This window comes from Myxine glutinosa, chromosome 1 (assembly GCF_964187855.1).
Source record: "Myxine glutinosa chromosome 1, kmMyxGlut1.1, whole genome shotgun sequence".
NCBI classification, from domain to species: domain Eukaryota; kingdom Metazoa; phylum Chordata; class Myxini; order Myxiniformes; family Myxinidae; genus Myxine; species Myxine glutinosa.
In genome coordinates, this window is record NC_136261.1 from 35207290 (window position 1) to 35222595 (window position 15306).

General features: G+C 38.2%; 1 protein-coding gene across 4 annotated transcripts in view; it reads left to right on the top strand.

Moving 5' to 3' along the window:
- The window catches only part of LOC137417749 (interferon-induced protein 44-like), a 195503-nt gene that overhangs the window by 163055 nt on the left and 17142 nt on the right, over positions 1-15306 (top strand). For all 4 annotated transcript variants that reach the window (XM_078770709.1, XM_078770714.1, XM_078770711.1 and 1 more), the window contains one exon: positions 2039-2234. In XM_078770709.1, the coding sequence (XP_078626835.1) occupies positions 2039-2234 (196 nt within the window). The remainder of the gene's footprint in view (positions 1-2038; positions 2235-15306) is intronic.

The following is a 15306-nucleotide window of genomic DNA, read 5'->3' on the forward strand; positions in this document are numbered from 1 at the left end:
ACGATTCAACAATGAAAACTAACGGCTGTTCCAGCTCCAAGGATGACAAGAGAGCCGAGATAACAAGGCTGAGACAACAAGTCCGAGACAACAAGGCCGAGACAATAAGGCCGGACAACTCTCTGCACTCGACCAGATCAGTCCGTGTGATTCGAAAACCATTGAGATATTGTAGTGGTGAATAACGGCCATCAGAAATCAGCCCTTGTAATGTTGGTGCACAAATAATCCGTTGATTTAAATGGCGGACATTGGAATGATTCTATGTTTTCGCTAAGGAAACTGAGCAGTAATTACATTTTGGTTGAGTTATAACAGTAACCGCAGAGCTCATCTATGTGTGGCTTAACTTGCATCTGATTGTGTTTATTCTTTTGATTTAGTTTATAGTATTGTTTTGTTTGTTTATAGTAGTATTGTTTTGTTGCAAACCAACATTATAATTTCGATGAAAGGGAGATGTTGTGATTGGTACTGCGTTGTGACGTCTTGGCTCTTGGGGCGTGGCTTTGGTGGTGGTTGCTGCAAGTAATGATGGCGGTCTGTTCTGTGAGAGCTTGGCATCGTCTTTAATAAACAACTTTTTTCAACCATGGTCCTGAACTTACTACAGTCAGCACTATAAAAGGTTTCTCTTGAGGATTGCTGCGTTTTCTTACCTGGCACTTTCCACTTCAGACGGGGAGGATAGATCTCACTAACCTTAAGGCCAAAAAAAAACAAAAACATGTTTAGCGTCCTGCCTTTTTGAAAAAAAGGAGGAGGAGGCACCTTTTTTTTTCTTTTTCTTTTCAAAATGGCCGCCAGGCTCATTTTTCCCAAGATGGTCGCCTGCTTTTTTGTTTCTTTCGATTTCAAATAAATGTAGAATGTTTGGGTCTTGACGATCTGTGTTGACAAAATACAACATGTACTGAGTAACATATTAATAAAAGACTAGTAAAAGAGAACATTTCATATATTTGCATACTGTACTATATTTGCATATATTTGCTTACTGCATATATTTGCATACTGTACTATATTTGCATATATTTGCTTACTGCATATATTTGCTTACTGCATATATTTGCTTACTGCATATATTTGCATACTGTACTATATTTGCATATATTTGCTTACTGCATATATTTGCTTACTGCATATATTTGCTTACTGCATATATTTGCATACTGTACTATATTTGCATATATTTGCTTACTGCATATATTTGCTTACTGCATATATTTGCTTACTGCATATATTTGCTTTCTGCATATATTTGCATACTGTACTATATTTGCATATATTTGCACTCAGAGTCCCTTTTCCATCATGAACAGACCGAGCATACCACGGCTTAACGACTTTGCTTGCCGTTCGGATCGAAACACAAACGAAAACCATGATGAACACAAGTAAAATAATGGAGTGGATGGCAAAAGTGGATCAAATTTATCGAAAAAGTCTATCTCGAAATCAGAGCATGCAGAAACTACAGCACGCGAGCACGCTAGCGCTAACATTCAAGAGCACGCTCACACGTTTTGCTAGTCTACAACAACCAGCCGCATATTACTGCCGGACCTGTATGTACGTGTATCACAGACGGGATTATTTTGTGTGAGCGGCCATGAAACAATTATGATGGAGACTGTCAAATGGAGAGAGTGAGAAAATTGATTGCTCGCGATCAGTCGAACGATGTTAAAAAAGAAAAAGAAAAAAAGGAGGCGGCCTCTAAAAAGGAAGCGGGCGGGACGCTAAACATGAATATTTTTTTGTTTGGCCTAAGCTAACAGCTCACAACTCTGCCTCCCTGCAGCATACAAAAACAGGTCCAACTTCAACGAAACATGAAATTCTTAATACAGGGAAAAATGAACTACTCTGTGGGAGCACGCACAGTCAATGCTAAGGCCTTACATTTTAATCACTGCTTTGTAATTGTACCCCAAAAACGTAACAATATATTTCACCACATGAAACTTTGCTCATTGCTGTGGTTTCCTTTTGAAGCAGATGTAAATCATCTAACAGACCTCTCGTTTTTTAACAGGACGAAAGATGAACTTTTAAAAGGGATTCAAAGTTTCAAACCAGGAGATGAGACTGTAACAGCTGCCAAAATCCTTATGCTTGGGCATGTTGGATCGGGGAAGTCCAGCTTCGTGAACTCAATCAACACAGTTTTTGCTGGTCGCCTTTGCCAGGATGCCATAGCTGGTACTGCAGGAGGAAGTTTCACTGTGAAGGTAAATGTATTATTCAATCCAATGTATGTTAATCTCCTGTCTCAGAATATAATGTGCTGTACTGTGAAGCAGTTTTAATCTTCCCAGTGCCATTCTCACAATGTTGATAATGTTTTGAAATGTGCCAAGTAAACTGTGTGATGATGTTGAGTCGAGACTGTTAATTGTGCTTCACTCGTTTTTCCTTTTTTAAATGCAATTTCGCCAGCCACAAAGTCAAAGACCACTCAAGGTAGGGGCTACACAAAGGAAAACACTGGATACATATTATACAGGATAAAATGTATTTTTGCATCCCTCTTGAATTGAGGTAGGTTATGATTGAGGGGTAGCAGGATGCAGGCAAAGACTTCCAAAGTTATGAAGTACAAGGAAGGAAATTATACAGAGTTACCTCATCGCCTTCGTCCTTCAGACCGATGCAAGAAACTGCCAAATGTGTGGAGTGGCTAAAAGTAAATTTAGGTGGAACAACTTGTGAGACACCCTCTGAGCACATTCCATGAAAATATCTGTCGAAAAGGTTCAAAGAAGCAACATAGTATCAGACAGAGAGGATCCAGGGATCATGCCAATTCCTGTCCCACCATATTGGCAGCATGTCACTGGATTCTGTCAAGGAAGGATCTGTGACAGGCCAGAGCACTAGCCCAAATATGGCAACAACACTCCAAGATAGGTCTTATCGTGGTCTTGTATAGATACAGCATAGCAGCTGGATGAAGGTGTGGTGATACCTAGGTAGCACAAAATAAGCAGCCAAGGCATTGAGAGGCTCTTTTGGCTAGACCAGAGATGTAATTTTCCCAGATGAAGTTTGAACTGATATCCAATCCAAGCAGATGGTAACAATAAGTTCCTGCAAAGGTGAATGATTTATCGACAGGGTTGGAAAACAGTGTGATCTTGAGCTTGACACAAACACCAAGTGAGTCTTTTTGGGGTTGAAAGTTATGAGCCTGTCATTTCCCCAGTTATTCATACTCATGAGGTCCTGATTGAGAGTGGCACTGGCCCGGACACGGGAAGGAGGAGACGTGGTTTCTGGGTATGTAGTAAACAGTGTTGATTCATCTACTGGATGTAAATGATTAACTGTGAAAGAATACAATCAGGCAGGTCATTTATATATAACAAGAACAATGTGGGACCCAACACAGAGCCCTGTGCAACACCAGCATTAAATTATGGGCAGGGACAGCTGTCCTTTGTGTACAACAAAGTTTGGCAATTTGCAAGGAAGTCAGAAATTGTAGCAAGCTATTTTCCAAAAATGTCATTTGATAAAATCTTCAGTAAGGCCACTGCAAGGACTGTGCACTCGCATGGAGTTGTACATTTTTCCCTGTATTAAGAATTTCATGTTTCGGTTAAGCTGGACCTGTTTTTGTGTGCTGTAGGGAGGCAACAGTTTAATCTGTTGTGAGCTGTTGGAGGTCATCTAGCTTAAGGTCCATGTGATCTATCCTCCCCATCTGAACAGGAAAGTATCAGGCAAGGAAACGTAGCGATCCTCGAGAGGGAACCCTTTGTAAAGCTGATCACAGCAACACGGCAAATTTCGCTCCCTTTTCGCCCCTCTCCCTCCAATCACGGCTGGATGAATGCCACTACTGGCTGGATCTGTGGGCAGCTGTGCCACACTTTGTTAAAAAAAAAAAGTGACATGTTGAGAGATACTTCAAACGTGGTTTAGGGCTTCATCACGATTATCCAAAGTTGTTCAGTGATCCCCCAAACCCCAACCTTCCACCCCACTCCCTTCCACAGATCTTCTGACGTCCTTGTTCTCTACTGTTGTTGTGCTTGTGTGCTTCCCTCTCACTCCCCATCTTGTCTCCCTCTCCCTTTATGTTTTTGTTGTACACCGCTCCTTTCCTATGCCATCTCCAGGCACTGCATAACGTCATTGCCGGGCACCGAAGGGGGCTCGGCAATGAGGCGCTCTGAAAGAGAGTACTCAGTTTTCACTCCGGTTTTTTCTTGTTTTCTTGTTGTACACCGTTCCTTTCCTATGCCATCTCCAGGCGCTGCATGACGTCATTGCTGGGCACGGAAGGGGGTCCAGTGATGACACGCGCTGAAAGGGAGTACTCAGTTGTCACTCCAGTTTCTTGTTTGTTTTCTTTTTTTCTTTCTTGTTTGTCCGGGTGATATCTCGGCCATCCTTTGAGCTGGGAAGCTTAAATTTTGGCACAATAGTGAGAAAGTGCTTTGGCAAAAACGATCTTTATTTTGTTTTTTGACAAGTCAATTAATTGATTCGTTATTTAATTGTTATCGATAAATTAAGTATTCATTTATTTCCTTTCTCATCTGGGCATTACGTCAGGCACCTTTTGAGTTAGGAAGCTGATATTTGGACACGATAGTGAACAAGTGATGTGGCAATAAAGGATATTTTTGATTTATTGATTAATCAATTATTTATTGATTCAAAAATTAATTAATTAATTTTTTTATTAATGACTTGAGCGTGGTGTGGAGAGCAAACTCCCATCCACGGGGTCGCAGGTGGCAGATAGCGAAACGGCCTCCAGATATGGAGGTTAGCTGCGAATACACAATAAGCAGTCCCCGACCAAACACGGGTTTCCCTTTGGCAAGGCATAGTACCCAGATGCCACCCGAACCAGGGTCACGGTGAAGACATTGGGAGGCAGGATGTTGGATGGTGGATGAAGCAAATTCGAACAGTCTTGGTTCATTCCACTTAGTGGCAAGGCGATACGAACAGTTACTGCTGATTGTTTCGGTGAGGCACAAATGCCCTGAAATAGGGTACTGCTCACACTCGTATGGACTGGCGACCGCGAGTGTAAATACTAGCTACCGAAAGCAAAACATGACACAAACAATTTCAAAACATTCATCCCGCATCGCTCGTCGCGCGGGCAAACAAGGAGCGCGTCCTGCTAATGAGGCTCAGGTTGCAGTCGAAAAATCAGCTACTGAACTTTACACTGCACTAAATACAAAAAACAAATCAAGACTGATGAAAGGAATGAAAGACGTATATATTGCTACCTTAAATGTGCAAACACTTTTAAAAGTATCAAAAACACCAGAACTAATATCCTCAGCTGAAGCAACAAAACAAGACATCATCTGCCTACAAGAACATCGATTTATACATGATGACATGCTGATAAAAGAAGAACATGTTGGCAAAAATTGGACACTAATAACCTCTTCTGCCTGGAAAAATAGCGTAAATGCATCTATTGGTGGAGTAGGTATGCTTGTTAGTCCCCACGCATACAAAGCTCTCAATAAAGTCGAAAAGATATCATCGAGAATTATGATAGCTACTTTTAATGGAAACCCTCAAACAACAGTAATTAGTTGTTATAGTCCCACAAATGTACACGATGAAGTAGAAGTTGAGAGATTCTATCAAGACGTATCATCAGTAACCAGACAGGTACCGAAACATCACATGTTAACTCTTGGAGGGGATTTTAATGCACAACTCGGCTCATCAGAAGGCTTTAAATTTTCATATCATGTTCGCACTAACAGAAATGGCACAATGTTGAAAAACTTCTTAAAAGAGAATAACCTTTTATGCGCAAATACCACTTTCCAGAAAAGACCAGGACAGCTATGGACACATTCAGCACCAAATGGAACAAAAGCACAACTTGACTTCATTATTGTTAATCGGAAATGGAAAAACAGTGTCAGAAATTGCAGAACATTCAACTCTTTTATAAGCGTAGGATCAGACCATCGCATTGTATCTGCAAGGATCCACTTGAGCCTTCGAGCAAATAAAATGAAATAAAAAAGTAAACCACTTTATGACTGGTCTTGTCTCAAAAAGAACACACAGATTAGTGTCGCCTTTTCACTTTGTTTGAAAAATAGATTTTCTGCTCTTCAAGAACAAAATACAACAAACTCGCCGAATAAAACATTTGCCAATTTTGAGACAGCCTGCAGAGAGTCTGCTTCTGGTACCATTCCTTTGAAACCAAAGAGGAAAAGTCGGATCCCATCGGAAACAGAGGAAATATGCCAGAAATGCAAAGAGCTACACAAAATGGCAGAAATTAAAAACTCTGCACCTTCAATGGAAAACATCAGGAATTACAACGAAGCACGAACTGCACTTACCGATTCTTATGAGAGAGAACAGATTGACTATCTCCAGAGAAAAATTGATGTGATAAATAATGCTACGAGTAACAAGCAATCTGCTGTGGCCTGGAAAACTGTAAACGAGATAAGCGGACGGAAATGCATAAACAAATCCAAACTAAAAGCATCCAGCCAAGAGGAACGATTGAAACTCTGGCAAGAGCATTTCCAAAGCTTATTAGGGAAGCCACCTACAATCAAGGATGAAGTAATAACTCCTGTGATTTCAGAGGAACTCGACATCAAAAAAGGTCCCTTCACCATAGATGAACTCCATAAAGCTCTTAAAAACATTCAAAACGGGAAAGCCTGTGGTCTAGATGACATTCCAGCCGAGATTTGGAAACTAGGTGAATTCGATGAGATTTTACTGAATTTATGTAATGCTGTATACCATCAAAATCCAATAGATAGATGGACAGAAGGATGTATATTGCCTTTCCAGAAAAAGGCGACCTAGGGCTTACAAAAAACTATCGAGGAATCACTCTAACATCAATAGCGGCCAAAATATACAACCTGATGTTATTAAACAGAATCAGACCGCGTATAGAACCAGTTCTGCGAAAAAATCAAAATGGCTTTCGTACTAGTAGATCGACCTCCGGGCAAATCCTTACTATTAGACGTCTTCTTGAAGGCGTTAAAGCTAAAAATCTTCCTGCTGTTTTCCTATTTATTGATTTCTCGAAAGCTTTCGACTCCATCCATCGAGGTAAGATGAAGGAGATACTGCTAGCATTCGGGATACCTCAGGAGACAGTTAATGCCATCATGATGCTGTATAAGAACTCGCATGCAATAGTCCGATCACCTGACGGCGATACAGACTGTTTTGACATCATGGCAGGAGTTTTACAGGGTGATACCCTCGCTCCCTACTTATTCATAATATGTCTCGATTATGTGCTACGCAAAGCAATCGACACCAACAATGAACTTGGATTTACCCTAAGTAAACGGAAAAGTCGGCGATACCCATCCAAGAAGATTACAGATGCAGATTATGCAGATGATCTTGCGGTTCTAGCAGACTATAATAATGATGCAGTGACACTACTACACAAGATTGAAGAAGTAGCCAGCCAAATTGGTCTCTACATAAATGCCTCGAAGACAGAGTACATCACTCTTAATCAAGATCAAGTTGTAGACATAAAATCACTCACTGGTGAAAACATCAAACAGGTTGACGAATTCACATACCTGGGAAGCAACATCGCCTCCACAAAAAGAGATGTTGACATCAGACTTGGAAAGGCTTGGGGAGCTTTAAACAGTCTAGGCAAGATTTGGAAATCTGCGCTTCCAATAGAGCTGAAACGAAACTTCTTTAGAGCAGCTGTTGAATCAGTTCTTGTATATGGGGCAATTACATGGACCTTGACATCATCACTAGAAAAGGCCCTGGATGGTGCATACACTCGCATGCTCAGAGCAGCCCTTAACATCTCATGGAAAGAGCTCCCCACAAAATGTGAATTGTATGCAAAAATCCCACCAATCAGTGTAAGCATACGTCAACGTAGATTAAGATTCGCTGGGCACTGCTGGAGAAACAAAGATGAGCTTTCAAGCGATGTTTTACTTTGGTTACCAACTCACGACAAACAGGCACCAGGGAGACCTGCGAAAACATATATCGATCAGCTTACAAATGATACTGGGTGTCTGGTTAACGAACTACCTAATGCCATGAGTGACAGAGATGAATGGAAGAAACGTGTCATGGAATGCCGAGCAAGCTCGACGCAGTAAGTAAGTAAGTAAGTAAGTAATTAATGACTTATTTCATTAATTTTCTAAAAGTTACGGCTTCGGATGAAGCACTGGTGGTTTAGGGATGCTATTAACAAATGTATTAATTATTTTATTATTTAATGATAATTATTTATTTATTTTCTTTCTCAACTGGGCAATATCTCAGGAACCTTTTGAGTTAGGAAGCTGATATTTGGACATGACAATGACAAGTGATTTGACTGTAAAGGGTATTTTTGATTTATTGTACACCAATCCTTTCCCATGCAGCGCCTTGAGATGGCACAGGAAAGGATTGAATAAATATTGTACACCGCACCTTTCCGATGCCATCTCCAGGCATTGCAAATCGTCATTGCTGGGCACCGAAGGGGGCTCGGCAGTGACGCATGTTGAAAGGGAATACTCAGTTTTCACTCTGGTTGTTTACTTGTTTGTTTGTTTGTTTGTTTGTTTTCTTTCTTGTTTTCTTGTTTGTTTGGCCGGGCGATATCTCAGCCATCCTTTGAGCTAGGAAGCTGAAATTTCGGCACGGCATTGAGCAAGTCGTTTTTCAAAAAGGGTATTTTTTGTTTTTTGAACAATCAATTAATTGAGGAGTTATTTAATTATTAGCAATTAATTAAGTACTTATTCAATTAATCAAATTTCCTTTCTCTTCTGACCATCAACTCAGGCACCTTTTGAGTTAGGAAGCTGATATTTGGACATGCCAATGACCAGGTGATTTGGCTGCAAAGGATATTTTTGATTTATTAATTAATCAATTAATCAATGAATCGATTAATTATTTAATCATTCGATTAATGACTAAAAATTTTTTTTTTTAGGTTAAAGATTCTGATGAAATGGTGGTGGTTTATGTGTTCTCTGACCGAATTGATTAATAATTTAATTTTTTTACGATTATTATTTATTTATTTTCATTATTAATCATTTATTTATTTTCTTTCTCATTTGGCCAATATCTCAGGCACCTTTTGAGCTCAGAAGCTAATATTTGGACATGACAGTGACAAAGTGATGTGGCTATGAAGGATATTTTTTATTTATTGATTAATCATTTAATCGATTAATTATTTACTGATTAATTGATTAAGTATTGATTAATCAATTAATTATTTAATTTTTTATTATTGACTTATTTAATTAAATTTCTAAAAGATACATCTTTGGATGAAGCACTTGTGGTTTAGTTATGCAATTAGCCAATTGATTAAGAAAATATTTAGTGATAATCTTTTATTGATTTTAATTATACAATTAATCAATCAATTAGCGTACACCTCTCCCTCCCAATGCAGCCTCTATGAGGTGCACTGCGGTATTGCCAGTGACGGAGGCGCCCCGGCAATGCCGTGCTGTAGGATATTTAATTATTTGGCATGGGGGAGGTGTACTTTGAATGTATCTGTACTTGTCAAGGATATTTTTGATTTATTGATTCATCAATTAATCAATGAGTCGATTAATTATTTAATTATTCCATTAATTCCAAAAAAAAAAAAAAAAAATCAGTCACAGATTCTGATGAAATGGTGGTGGTTCATGTGTTCTGTGACCGAATTGATTAATAATTTAATTTTTTAATGATTATTATTTATTTATTTTCATTATTAATCATTTATTTATTTTCTTTCTCATTTGGCCAATATCTCAGGCACCTTTTGAGCTGGGAAGCTGATATTTGGACATGACAGTGACCAAGTATGTGACTATCAAGGATATTTTTGATTTATTGATTAATCATTTAATCGATCAATTATTTATTGATCAATTAAGTACTTATTAATTAAGAATAAATAATTATTTATTGATTAATCAATTAATTATTTAATTTTTTATTAATGACTTATTTAATTAAATTTCTAAAAGATACATCTTCGGATGAAGCACTTGTGTTTAGTTATGCCATTAGCCAATTGATTAAGAAAATATTTTGTGATAATCTTTTATTGATTTTAATTATACAATTAATCAATCAATTTGTGTACACCTCTCCCTCCCAATGCAGCCTCTTTGAGCTGCACTGCGGTATTGCCGGGCGCCCAAGGCGCCCCGGCAATGCCGCGCTGTAGGCTATTTAATTATTTGGCATGGGGGCTGTGTACTTTGAATGTATATGTACTTGTTGTACACCGATCCTTTCCTATGCCATCTTCAGGCATTCCAAATCGTCACTGCCAGGCACCGAAGGGGGCTCGGCAGTGACGCACGCTGAAAGGGAGTACTCAGTTTTCACTCTGTTTGTTTGTTTGTTTGTTTGTTTGTTTGTTTTCTTTCTTCTTTCTTGTTTGTTTGTTTGTCCGGACGATATCTCAGCCATCCTTTGAGCTAGGAAGCTGAAATTTCGGCACAATAGTGATCAAGTCCTTTCTCAAAAACGGTATTTTTTGTTTTTTGAATAATCAATTAATTGAGGAGTTATTTAATTATTAGCAATTAATTAAGTACTTATTTAATTAATCAAATTTCCTTTCTCTTCTGACCATTAACTCAGGCACCTTTTGAGTTAGGAAGCTGATATTTGGACATGCCAATGACCAGGTGATTTGGCTGCAAAAGCTATTTTTGATTTATCAATTCATCAATTAATCGATTAATTATTTTATTAATCGATTAATGACAAAAAAATTTTTTTTAAAGTTACAGATTCTGATGAAATGGTGGTGGTTTATGTGTTCTCTGACCGAATTGATTAATAATTTAATTTTTTAAAGATTATTATTTATTTATTTTCATTATTAATCATTTATTTATTTTCTTTCTCATTTGGACAATATCTCAGGCACCTTTTGAGCTCGGAAGCTAATATTTGGACATGGCAGTGATCAAGTGATGTGGCTATCAAGGATATTTTTGATTTATTGATAAATCATTTAATCGATTAATTATTTATTGATTAATCGATTAATTATTTATTGATTAATCAATTAATTATTTCATTTTTTATTAATGAGTTATTTAATTAACTTTCTAAAAGATACATCTTCGGATGAAGCACTCGTGGTTTAGTTATGCTATTAGCCAATTGATTAAGAAAATATTTTGTGATAATCTTTTATGGATTTTAATTATACAATGAATCAATCAATTAGTGTACACCTCTCCCTCCCAATGCACTCTCTTTGAGCCGCGCTGTAGGATATTTAATTATTTGGCATGGGGGCGGTGTACTTTGAATGTATGTGTACTTGTTGTACACCGCACCTTTCCTATGCCATCTCCAGGCATTGCAAAACGTCATTGCCGGGCACCGAAGGGGCCTCAGCAGTGACGCACGCTGAAAGGGAGTACTCAGTTTTCAATCTGGTTGTTTGTTTGTTTGTTTTCTTGTTTGTTTGTTTGTCCGGGCAATATCTCAGCCATCCTTTGAGCTAGGGAGCTGAAATTTCGGCACAATAGTGACCAAGTCCTTTCTCAAAAACGTTATTTTTTGTTTTTATATTAATCAATTAATTGAGGAGTTATTTAATTATTAGCGATTAATTAGGTACTTATTTAATTAATCAAATTTCCTTTCTCTTCTGACCATTAACTCAGGCACCTTTTTAGTTAGGAAGTTGATATTTGGACATGCCAATGACCAGGTGATCTGGCTGCAAAGGCTATTTTTGATTTATTAATTAATCAATTAATGAATTAATCGATTAAGTATTTTATTATTCGATTAATGCCAAAAAATTTTTTTTTTAAGTTACAGATTCTGATGAAATGGTGGTGGTTTATGTGTTCTGTGACTGCATTGATTAATAATTTCATTTTTTAATGATTATTGTTTATTTATTTTCATTATTAATCATTTCATTATTTTCTTTCTCATTTGGCCAATATCTCAGGCACCTTTTGAGCTGGGAAGCTAATATTTGGACATGACAGTGACCAGGTGATGTGGCTCCCAAGGATATTTTTGATTTATTGATTAATCATTTAATCAATTCATTATTTATTGATTAATCGATGAATTGCTTTTTGATTAATCAATTAATTACTTAATTTTTTATTAATGACTTATTTGATTAAATTTCTAAAAGATGCATCTTCGGATGAAGCACGAGTGGTTTTGTTATGGTATTAGCCAATTGATTAAGAAAATATTTTGTGATAATCTTTTATTGATTTTAATTATACAATTAATCAATCAATTAGTGTGCACCTCTCCCTCCCAATGCAACCTCTATGAGCTGCACTGCGGTATTGCCGGGCGCCGGAGGCGTCCCGGCAATGCCGCGCTGTAGCATATTTAATTATTTGGCATGGGGGCCATGTACTTTGAATGTATCTGTACTTGTTTTCTTGTTTGTTTTCTTGCTTTCTTATTTTCTTGTTTGTTTGTCCGGACGATATCTCAGCCATCCTTTGAGCTAGGAAGCTGAAATTTCGGTACAATAGTGAGCAAATCCTTTGTCAAAAAACGTATTTTTTGTTTTTTGATTCATCAATTAATTGAGGAGTTATTTAATTATTGGCGATTAATTAAGTACTTATTTAATTAATCAAATTTCCTTTCTCTTCTGACAGTTAACTCGGGCACCTTTTGAGTTAGGAAGCTGATATTTGGACATGCCAATGACCAGGTGATTTGGCTGCAAAGGCTATTTTTGATTCATTAATTTAGCAGTTAATCGATTAATTATTTAATTATTTGATGAATGACTAAAAAATTTTTTTTTTTAAGTTACAGATTCTGATGAAATGGTGGTGGTTTATGTGTTCTATGACCGAATTGATTAATAATTTGATTTTTTAATGATTTTATTATTTATTTATTTTCATTATTAATCATTTATTTATTTTCTTTCTCATTTGGCCAATATCTCAGGCACCTTTTTAGCTGGGAAGCTAATATTTGGACATGAGTAACCAAGTGATGTGACTATCAAGGATATTTTTGATTTATTGATTAATCATTTCATTGATTAATCGAATAATTATTTAATTATTAGATTAATTACTAACAAAAAATGTTTTTTTCAGTTACAGATTCTGATGAAATGGTGGTGGTTTATGTGTTCTGTGACCGAATTGATTAATAATTTAATTTTTTTTAATGATTATTATTTATTTATTTTCATTATTAATCATTTATTTATTTTCTTTCTCATTTGGCCAATATCTCAGGCACCTTTTGAGCTGGGAAGCTAATATTTGGAGGTGACAGTGACCAAGTGATGTGGCTATCAAGGTTATTTTTTGATTTATTGATTAATCGTATAATCGATTAATTATTTATTGATTAATTGATTAATTATTTATTGATTAATCAATTAATTACTTAATTTTTTATTAATGATTTATTTAATTAAAATTCTAAAAGATACATCATCGCATGAAGCACTCGTGATTTAGTTATGCTATTAGCCAATTGATTAAGAAAATATTTTGTGATAATCTCATCAAAATCCTGGTGGTGTCTGTTCAAATCCGTTTCTGGTGTTTGTTCCCCCTCCATCCCCTCCCTTACCTCAAATGGCCACACAGTTGACATCGCACGTGACAAAGCCGAATGCCTCAACTCTGTGTTTGCCTCAAAATCCTTAGTCCCAAACCCATCTCTCTCTGTTCCCACCTTTCCCAGTCGAACCCAACTGCTCCTGGACTCTGTGTCCTTCTCTCCTGACAAGGTGGAGGAGTTTTTGTCAAACCTCGACTCTGATTCTGCAACTGGACCAGACGGCATCAGCCCACAGGTCCTAAAATCCTGCTCTGCCGCTCTATCTCAAGCTCTCTCTGTTCTTTTCACCCTATCTTTTGCTCAAGGTCATCTGCCAGCATCCTGGAAATCAGCTAACATTACCGCTTTACACGAAAAGGTGCAAAAACAGATCCTTGCAATTACAGACCAATCAGCCTGCTCCCAATTATCAGCAAAGTCATGGAATCCATCATTGCTTCGGATATGAAATCTTTCCTCTTCTCCAATGGCTTGATCTCTGATCATCAATTTGGTTTCAGACCAGGTCACTCTACTCTGGATATGCTGCTTCTGCTGTCTCAACAATGGATGGAGGTCCTCAATGCCAAACAGGAAATCAGAGCTGTCTCCCTTGACATATCACGTGCCTTCGATACGGTCTGGCACCCAGCTCTGCTCACCAAACTTTCCTCCTATGGTATCCATGGAAATCTCCATGCATGGCTTGCGGACTTCCTCTCTGGTCGTAGTCAACGTGTGGCCCTGAATGGATTTCTCTCATCTCCCCTTCCTGTTCAGGCTGGAGTTCCCCAAGGCAGTGTGCTGGGCCCTGTGCTTTTTCTGGTCTTTATCAATGATCTCTCTGACTCTCTGGAAAATCCTCTCTATCTCTTTGCTGATGACTTCACTCTCTGCCGTTCCATTCCTCTTCCCTCAGATCGGCAGTCTGCAGCCTCCTCACTCTCTGAAGACCTGGACAAAATCACAGTCTGGTCAAACAAGTGGAACATGTCTTGCAATCCTGACAAATCTCACTCTCTTACTATGTCTCTCCAAAAAGATCGACTGGACAACCCTCCCATCTACTTTCTCAACAATCCTCTCCAAGAAGTTCTGTCGCTCAAGCTTTTGGGTCTCACTATCTGCCATGATCTTTCTTGGGAAAACCACATTTCCAAGCTGGCCTCCAAAGCCTCAAAATTTTCCTCAAAATCTTGTATCCCAAACCCATCTCTCTCTGTTCCCACCCTTCCCAGTCGAACCCAACTGCTCCTGGACTCTGTGTCCTTCTCTCCTGACAAGGTGGAGGAGTTTTTGTCTAACCTCGACTCTGATTCTGCAACTGGACCAGACGGCATCAGCCCACGGGTCCTAAAATCCTGCTCTGCTGCTCTATCTCACCCTCTCTCTGTCCTTTTCACCCTCTCTTTTGCTCAAGGTCATCTGCCAGCATCCTGGAAATCAGCAAACATTACCGCTTTACACAAAAAGGTGCAAAAACAGATCCTTGCAACTACAGACCAATCAGCCTGCTCCCAATTATCAGCAAAGTCATGGAATCCATCATTGCTTCGGATATGAAATCTTTCCTCTTCTCCAATGGCTTGATCTCTGATCATCAATTTGGTTTCAGACCAGGTCACTCTACTCTGGACATGCTGCTTCTGCTGTCTCAACAATGGATGGAGGTCCTCAATGCCAAACAGGAAATCAGAGCTATCTCCCTCGACATATCACGTGCCTTCGATACGG